General features: G+C 49.5%; 1 protein-coding gene across 1 annotated transcript; it reads right to left on the bottom strand.

Moving 5' to 3' along the window:
* Nucleotides 1-1,910: 1,910 nt before the first annotated feature.
* Nucleotides 1,911-9,364, bottom strand: LOC100544938 (cytochrome P450 26B1). Its single transcript, XM_019615027.2, has 4 exons — nt 8,796-9,364; nt 7,633-7,788; nt 5,784-6,065; nt 1,911-5,149 (listed from the first exon to the last, which is right to left on the bottom strand). The coding sequence occupies exons 1-4, from the start codon at nt 8,925-8,927 to the stop codon at nt 4,757-4,759; spliced, it is 963 nt and encodes a 320-aa protein (XP_019470572.1). The 5' UTR covers nt 8,928-9,364; the 3' UTR covers nt 1,911-4,756.
* Nucleotides 9,365-9,735: the final 371 nt, after the last annotated feature.

The raw sequence follows: 9,735 nt of genomic DNA, 5'->3' as shown, positions 1-9,735 counted from the left end.
ATATATAAAAGTATATATACCTTCACACACCTTTTCTATGCTCAAACACAGGCCTTAAAAGAGAACTTTCTGAGAGCTCAGCTGAAGTTAAAGCACAGTGAGGAAGGAGAGATTGTGGTTCCTGGAGCAGAATGGGAGAACCAGGAGCACAGCTGAGCCACATCAGCCCCTCAGAGTGCTGCGGCTCCTTCCTGAAGCCATAAAGAAAATAAATACAAAATGCTAATCATAATAAAGAAACGAATAAATAAATAGAAGCTAAGGGGAACTGGGGAAGAAATCCCCAAAAGAAAAGGCTAGAAGGAAATGACCTCCCCTGCTATTTAATTGGTGGAGGTGGGGGTTGTAACTGCGTGGTGGGGTCGGAAGGGAACAGTGGTGACACATTGCCCCCCCCTCTGCTCGGGGTGGAGGGCAGAAGGAGGTCAGGATGAGCACAAACGAGCCACTGGCTGAAGCAAAAGGGGCACAGGATGGAGCCACGCAGTTACATTTTCCAGCCAGCTGCATAGGATTTCATTAATTCCTCCGGCTCTCGCCTTTTGAGAAAAAGATGACCCATACAGAAGTTAATTGCTTTAATAATCACTTAACGACTTGCTAAGTGTTCCCAACCCACCCATCTCCACCGCGGGACAGGTGCAGCTCCCACTCCCACCACGAGCTTTAGGTTTCACACCAAAAGTACTTGGTGCCACCACCCAACAATTGCTAAAAATTGAGTCCAGGACGTGCTGGGTTTGCTGAGGTGCTGATTCCTAGAGCAGACAATGGAATCTTTCAGAGCTCTCAACAAGTCTAGCCATCAGTTTAGATCAGGCATCACCACCGTGCCTGCTAAATCATGGGGTCATTAAGGTTGGAAAAGAGCTCTAGTATACCCAAACCCAACCCCAACCCATCCCACCATGCCCACTGGCCACATCCCTCAGTGCAACATCTCCATGGTTCTGGAACACCCCAGGCATGGTGACCCCACCACTCTCTGGGCAGGCCTGTGCTTCAATATCCAACCGGAATAGATCCAAATAGAATCATGGAATCATTGAAGTTGGAAAAGACCACAAAGATCATCATGGAATCGTAAGAATTGTTAAGGTTGGAAAAGATCTCCAAGGTCATCCAGTCCAAATGTCCACCTGCCACCAGTATCTCCCCGCTAAGCCATGTCCCTTAGTATAACATCTACGTGTTTCTTGAACATGTCAAGTCCAAACATCAACCCATTGCCCACTAAACCATGTCACTCAGTGCCACAAATAGGGTCCTCTCCCACTTGGTTTTGCCCAGCCTGTGTCTCTCATTGGAGAAGAGCAGAAGCTTTGGGCAGAAATTGAGTGTCCCAGAGCTCACCAAACCTTCAGGACTGCAGAGCAGGAGCACCTGGGTGACCTGGCTGAGTCCTGTTGGGCTCTGGGCATCTCCAGGTATGGAGACTTCACACCTCTGGGCAAATTGGTTCAGCGTGTGTCCTCCTCCCCAGAAAAAAAAAAGTATTTCTTATTTCAAAGGGGAATTTCCTGTATTGAAATCCATGCCATGGGGACTGACATGTCTCCAGATCGGTGCAAAAAAAAACATTCATGGGGTCCCAGGACATGATGTCACCCTCAGACCCCAAGGCAGCCGCAAGCCCTTCGAAAGAGATGCAGACAAGAGGCTGGGAGGTTCAACTCTTTTTATGATAGAAGTCTATAAAATAGCCACGTGGATTATTATTTTTTTTATTTTTATTTTTTAAGATCACAAAATACACAACATTCATTTTAATATGCAACACATGATATTATATACATATTAAAAACCACATGACTGAAACACATGTTCACACGGCACCGATTTCATAAGGAAAAAAACCCCACAAGTGCTTTTCTCTTTTTTTTTTAATATTAAAAACAACTGTGATAAAACATATTAATATTTTTCCAGACAATGTTTACAATAGAGAGAAAAAAAAATCATATTTTACTAAATAACAAATATTTAACAACAAAACTTTATACTAAATATCTATTTTGAATTATAACAAAAATAGTACTTATAATAGTTTATAAAGACAGACAAAAAATAATAATAACTGTGTATAAAATAACATTATAGCGAACTGGACTGTGCTAAGAAAAAAAAAAACACAATTCTGAGATTCAAAGTGCTTTATTCTGCAAACCCACTGCAGCAACTTCTTTTTTAGTCAAGTTATATTAGTTAGGAATGGTAAAACAAAAGCCTGGCTTACTGGTGCCTAGATTAAATACACATACACACATTATATATACACGTGGTGTAAGCATATATATATAATGGATGTATGCATCTGACATTACCACTCTCCAGTCAACCACTCACTCAAAAGCATGTTTGGTTTTTCACTTTGTAACGACACTGGAAGTTCAAATCACAGTTGAACCAAACCCTCCACTGGCCGCCCTTCACTGAGTCCATCCCAAATTCACCCCAGAGATCTCACCCATGGGAGCACAGCATGAAGCCACCGCTGGACTTTAGGCTGAACCTCTGGCCCTTGTTGGCCATCCAATCTCCATCTCTCCCATTTTTTCACCTCCTCTCTCTCCCAGCCACAGTTTCGCCCCCAGTATGTCTCAGCTGGGAATGGGGGACTCCTGGCTGTGGGTTCCTTGTGTGTTTTCATCCTGCATCCTCCACCTCATGCCCCATCTCCATGCCCTACACGTGTTCATCATCAGCCAACACCATGGACAATGACCCTTGCATGCAGCAAACCTTTCTCTACACACTTGCCCACGGGAAGCTCACCCATTCTCACTGCATTTGGGTTGTGTTCTCCTTTGCTTCCTGTTGGGATTCTCATTGCAATTAAACCCCTTCCATCTCTGGAAATGTTTTCTCTCCAATGCCTGAAGTCTCACTAGTGCCTAGCATTTCCCTTGGAGTTCCCATGTCAGCAAACTGACTGATCCTCCACTCCAGGGACACAGTGCCCAGGTGGCACATAACGCTCAGACCTCCCTCTTGGGTATGGCACGTTGCTTACCGACCAGAAGGCAAGACCCGGACCTCAGTGGCATCCTTTAGAGGACTGGGAGCTTTATTTGGGGTTAAATCCACCTGAAAATCAAGTCGTGCTCCCTGGTGTGAGTGGAAACCATCCGTTGGGGTGCTCTTGGGGGTTTCTGGCAGCTTGGCTGACCCAACCTCAAGTGCTTCCCCCAGCTCAAACTCTGCCTCCCTGCTCCTCACCCCACCAGATGACAATGGCAGAGGCAGCCATCATCACTGCTCACCCACACATCCTTTGACCTTCCAACGAGGCACCCACTCATCAAGAGCACAACCTGCAAAGCAACCTGGTAAGCGACATCTGCCCCCTCATCCTTCCCATTTCAGCCCCTTCGACTTATCTGGACACCTTTAAAGCTAAAAGCCAAGCTGCCCACCCCAACATGAGATCTTTCCCCACCACCCCACGGTCCTCATCCTTACCTCATCCTCCAGGGTAGGAGATGGGAGAAAGCAAGGCTGCTTGGATCTTCCCCGAGATGAAGGGCCTCCAATCCCAATGGGATCTCCCAACCTGATGCTCAGGTTGAACCAAACACCAGCCTTTGCTCTGCACCTGCATGTGAGGCCACGTCTGCTTTCAACACAACCCGCCTGTCTCACGCAACACATGGAAGCCTTTCTCATGCCAATAAAAGAAATCAAATCAAACCAAATAAACCCACCCAGCATACGAAGCTCATGATACCTTGTACTTCAGATGCACAGCCCTTCTCTCCTTCCTGCAGAGCTCTCCCATCGCCAACCAAAACCCAGACACGAGACAAACGATGCGGACGGTGGCTTATTTATAGAGATCACCTTTAATGCAAAATGCCTCCCGTGGAAGAGGGTGCACCCAAACAGAACAGCTCAGTGCTCACAGAGCTGCAGCAGATCGTGGAGGTGCCCACACCCTGAGGGAGAGCAAAGGCACCAAAATGCCCCCAAAGGGATGCCTCTGCGTGGGGAAGGGGGAGCGGTGCACACAGGATGTGTAGCAGCAGCAGGAAACTCAAGGAGAAAAAAAAAAGGAGCTCCCCCCACCCCAAACCACACTCATCTGAGGCTTTGGAGAGACGGCTCAGCCTCAGACAAGGCACCACAGGGTTTTTTTGGTCCCTCGGCGGAGACGAAAGGGCAGCACTCCCCCAAACCTGCCCAAACGGGTGGGATGGGAATGGGCATCGCTCATCTCCCCTTTGCCCAGGGCAGCCCTCAGAGCCCCAAAATAATAAAAAAAAAACAAACACAACCAAACAAACGAACAACAACAACAAAAATAAAACACTGTTATCACCAGCTAATTTAACACTGTTAAAAACAAGCTTGGCGGGCCACGCTGGGCCACCAGACCGCTGGCTGCCAGCTGGTTCCCAAAGCCTTTCCCACTATCGGGGCTTTGCAGCGCTCTCCTGGCAGCAGAAGTGTTTTATAGATATTTATATATATATATTTATAATATTTAGATACTGTGTATGGTCAGACAGTCCCAGTTCTACTCGGGATTCACAACTCTTCCTCTTTCTGGAGGAAGCGAGAGGCACGATGCCACCCCAAGCTCCTCCATGCCCGGAGCAGAAGGATTTTGGCAGCTTTGCCAGTGGAGGAAACAGTCCCAACCTGGAGGCTCTGCCAAGTGAGCGTCGTAGAGAAGCTCCTCATTCCTCTCCCCTCCTGTTCATCCCCCTGTCCCTACCCCACCCCTCCATCCCCAGCCGCCCATCCCTGGTAGGCTCTACACAGTGGCCCCCAACATGACGTCCGTCCCCGTCAGGATCTCGTTCTGGTTGGAATCCAGTCCGAAGAATTTAACCTTGAGTCCGTCGACTGGGTGGACCACGGGCACCAAGGTGATTTTGGGGAAAGTCCTGGTGGCCAGCTCGAAGCGGCTGGTGCTGGCCAGCTCGATGGCCAAGGCCTTGAGGAAGAGCTTGGCCAAGTGTTTGCCCAGACAGGTCCGTACACCCCCTCCAAAGGGGAGGTAGTGGAACCTGCCCTCCTTGTCCTCGCTGCGGCCCTGCCCGAAGCGGTCGGGGTCGAAGACGTCCACATCCTTAAAGACGGGGGCGGTGTCATGGGTGTCCCGGATGCTGTACATCACGCTCCAGCCCTTGGGGATTTGGAAACCCTATGGAGGGGAGAGGAGAAGGGAAGAGAAGAGCAGAGAGGGTCAACAGCACTGTACAGAGAGAGGGAGGAGGAGGACAGCTTTAGAACTGTAGAACCATTAAAGTTGGAAAACACCTCTAAAATCACCAAGTCCAAGCCCAACCCATCCCCACCGTGCCCACTGACTGCATCCCTCAGTGCCACATCTCCACAGTTTTCCTGGAACACTTCCAGGGATGGTGACCCCACCACTCCCTGAGCTGAGCCAGTGGCTGTCCACTCTTTCAGAGTAGAAATTTCTCCTAATATCCAACCTGACCCTTCCCTTGCACAACTTGAGGCCATCACCTCTTGTCTTATTGCTGTTACCTGGGAGCAGAGGGTGACTCCCACCTCGCTCCAACCTCTTTTCAGCCAGCCATAAGTTCTCCCTTGAGAGTCCTGTTCTTCAGACTGAACCATCCCACTCCATTGGAAGCACCACGGCAGTCCCCAGTTTGACATCCCAAGCGAGTCTAATCCCTATCCATTTTCTGAATCTGCAACAATTCCACCCACCGCCACCATCGGAACCAAATTTTTCATTCTCACCCCTCCTCTAAACCAGCTTCAAGCACGCTTTGCAAAAGACACAAGCACGTGGCAATACTCACATCCAGCTCGAAGGTCTGCAGCACCGTCCGGTACCCGCCGGAGATGGGGGTGAAGAGGCGGAGCACCTCCTTGATGACACAGTCCAGGTAGTGAAGGCCACTGATGTTGTCGAGGCGCAGGGAGCCCTCGCAGATGCAGCCGTTGTGAAGGATGCCTTTGCTGCGCAGCTCCTCCCGCAGCTTCTCCAGCACCCGCGGGTGTTTGAGCAGCTGCATGATGAGAGAGGTGCTGGCGCTGGCTGTGGTGGCGTAGGCGGCGAAGATGAGCTCTAGGGTACCATCCTGAAAGGGGATAAGAGAAAATGGGTGAGGCTGGAAGGACAGACAGACAGACAGACAGCCATGGTATGATGGAAAAGGCATGTGGGCCATAGCAGGCTGCCATGGGTCATTCTTGCCCCTGCATCCCAGGCAACAATGGACATTGGACATCAGAGAGCTGGAGCACCACTCCTATGAATAAAAGTTGATGGAATTAGGCTTGTTTAGTTTAGAGAAGAGAAGGCTCTGGGGAGACCTCATTGTGGCCTTCCAATACCTGAAGGGAACTTATAAACAGGAGGGGGAATGGCTATGAAGGTGGATAGTGATAGGACAAGGGGGAATGGCTTCAAACTGAGACAGGGGAGGGTTAGGTTGGATATTAGGAGGAAGTTTTTCACTCTGGGTGGTGACACACTGGAACAGGTTGCCCAAGGAGGCTATGGATGCCCCATCCCTGGAGGCATTCAAGGCCAGGCTGGATGTGGCTCTGGGCAGCCTGGGCTGCTGGTTGGTGATCCTGCACAATAGCAGGGGGTTGGAACTACATGAGCATTGTGGTCCTTTTCAACCAAGGCCATTCTATGATTCTGTGATTTGGTTCAAGACCAAGGAGGCCACGAGGATGCTCAAAGACTGGAGCACTTCTGCTATGGGAACAGGCTGAGAGCAGGGGGTATTCAGCCTGGGGAATCATAGAATCATTGAGGTTGGAAAAGATCTCTAAGATCACCAAGTCCAACTCCAAACCATCCCACCATGCTCACTGACCATGTCACTCAATGCCACATCTTCACTGTTTTTGAACACCTCCAGGGATGGTGACTCCATCACTCCCTGGGCAGCTGTGCCAGTGCCTGACCAAGCATTGGAAGAAAAGAAGGCACCAGGGAGACCTCATTTCAGCCTTCCAGTATTTGAAGGGAGCTTATAAACAAGAGGGAGAGTGACTTTTTACATAGTCTGATAGTGATAGGATAATGGGGAATGGCTTTAAGCTAAAAGAGAAGAGATTCAGGTTAGACGTTAAGAAGAAATTCCTTACTCAGAGAACAGCAAGGCACAGGCTGCCCTGAGAGCTGTGGGTGCTCCATCCCTGGAGGAGCCCAAGGCCATGGATGGACTCCGGGCAGACTGAGCTGGTGGGGAGTAATCAGCCCATGGCAGGGGATGGAGCTGAGTGGGCTTCAAGGTCCCTTCAAACCCCAAATATTCTGTGATTCTGTGACTCTAAGATAAGTCATGATGCTGTGAGTCTGCTGCAAATAATAAGCCATCAAGGGCTCAAACACATTAAAGAGGGGATTGCACAGGTAGAGAGGTGAGATTGGCCAAGGCTGAAAGCTTCAGCAAGCTTATATGTTCTTTTGGTATTTGCTTGCAGTGCTTTTCAGTAAGGGATGAGCATAATCTGCAAATAAATACAGCCTGTGGGAAAGCAACTGGCTTGTTGGCACCGTGCTCCACCAGGGTGTGGGATCTACAAACACAGTGGGGACTCCCAGGTCTGAAAACCCATCCCAGCTCTGCCCCCCAAAATCCCCCATACACCAGCTTTGCTGTTGGGTGGCCATGGGAAGATCTTTACCTTCAGCTCCTGCATGGTGAGCTCCTTGCCGTGTTCTTTGCCGCTCTCTATCAGGATATCCAGCGCGTCGGCATAGTCCTTACCCTGTGTGTTCTGCAGTTTCTCCTGGATGGCTTTCTCCAGCCCCTTCTGCAGTGTCTCACGTGCCCGGATGCCCTGTGGAACAAGAACCATCAGACCTCGTAGGTCTCAACACCATCACCGCCATCCCCACCCTGCATATCTCCAGAATACGCAGAGAAGGTGCTGTGCTCAAGCAGGATGTGGCTATGGAATCAAACTACTATTGCAGGTGCTCAGACAGGAATACAAAAATGCTGGAGTCATTCCCCAGCCAAGAGAAGCAAGCCTTAAGCATATGAGATTACGGGGTCAGTAATCAAGACCACCGTGCGAATGGCAGCTGTGATGTGGGAGCCCCAGTTCTGCAGCAGTTCACAGCCCTTCTTCTTTCCCTGGGATACAAGAAGTCCCTGGGAAAATTGTCTCTCTAAGGAAGGCCAATTTGTCCAAGAGGATTCTCCTCCTGGAAGGAGAATGGGCTTCCCAAGCAATTTTAGTGCTTGGCCTCTCTAACGCAAATCCAACCTTTCGGGGCTGCCAGCGATTGGGTTCATTCAAGAGGTTAAATAACAATAACAACATCTGTGGTGATAGTTAAAAAAAAATAAAAGAATGAAAAAAAATTGTAGTACTGTTAGCAATATTCGCAAGGAAAAATAAAAACTAAACGGATTTTTTGTTATGTTTTCATTTTGCATCTTTGCATAGAAGAATCTTTTGCCTAGAAGAACTGGAGCTACTATTCAAAGGGCTGCCACTCTGTTTTGCCCAGTTGGCGGGCAGTGCATTGATAGGAGAAGGCTCCCACAAAGAAAAAAAAGTCAACTAAGTGATGTTATGAGCTAAATGACCCAATAAACCTGAGCAAATCACAACCACGCTCCCCACTGCATTGAGCCATGGAGCACCCAGTGCTCTGAAGAACAATCCACGAATACATCTCCCTCTCCACTCCACCAAAACAGCACTTTATAGCCCAAAAGACATCAGATGGTGAGAGACATCTCCACCAAGAACACACAGAGGTAGGGATTATCCACTGCCCCACTAATCCCATATTGATGCTACTGGTTAGCGGAGGGCTCAGCCCAAAGCCTTACCCTCCTGTAGCCACTGAAGGGCAGATCCACAGGCAAGGAGAAGACGTTCTCCACAAACTGCTGGTAGACCTCGAAGAGACGGTTGAGCTCCTCGTCGGGTATGCGGAAGCCCAGCAGGACGCGGATGGCCATGCGGAAGGTGAGCTTCTGGGCCTCATGGTAGACGTTGATGGGATCGGGATTGCTGCTCCAAGCCCGCAGGGTGTCCTTGATCACCAGCTGGATCTTGGGGAGATAGCTCTCCAGAGCCTCGTGGCTGAAGATTTTGGAGAAAACCTACAGAAGAGTGAGCAGAGGATTCTATGGAGCCCCAACATCCTCCTCTTTGCCTTCTCTAAAAGCCCACTTCTGCCCATAGAAATGAACATTGCAGATCCCCCGTGCTAAGCAGATTTGTCATCATCCAGTGTTTATCATCCAGACTCACCAGTTTCTAAAAGAGCTGCCAAGAAGGGCTGATGAGGATCCACCAATCCTCCCTAGGCTGATCCTCATCATCAGCAATAACACGGTTCCCCACAATCTCCCTCCAGCAGCAAGCTGAGGATGGGAGAATGGTGACCACACAGAGGGTGGTGATGCACTGGAACAGGCTGCCCAAGGAGGTTGTGGATGCCCCAACCCTGGAGGCATTCAAGGCCAGGCTGGATGTGGCTCTGGGCAGCCTGGTCTGCTGGTTGGCGACCCTGCACATAGCAGGGGATTGGAACCAGATGATCATTGTGGCCCTTTTCAACCCAGGCCATTCTATGATTCTATATGAAATAGTGCACCCTACACACAGCAAGATGGAAGGAGAACCTTCTGTAGCTCCACACGTCCCAGTTCCCAGCTCCATCCATCCCATATGCTGGATGCTACGAATGGAGCTCTTCCATGAGGATTCTAATTGTTGGCCTGTGCACACACACAAAGGTTTTCATAGAATCATAGACTGGTT

The sequence above is a fragment of the Meleagris gallopavo genome, chromosome 4 (assembly GCF_000146605.3).
Source record: "Meleagris gallopavo isolate NT-WF06-2002-E0010 breed Aviagen turkey brand Nicholas breeding stock chromosome 4, Turkey_5.1, whole genome shotgun sequence".
NCBI lineage: Eukaryota > Metazoa > Chordata > Aves > Galliformes > Phasianidae > Meleagris > Meleagris gallopavo.
The sequence above is the reverse complement of the archived record's forward strand: the minus strand, read 5'-3'. Positions and strand labels throughout refer to the sequence as shown.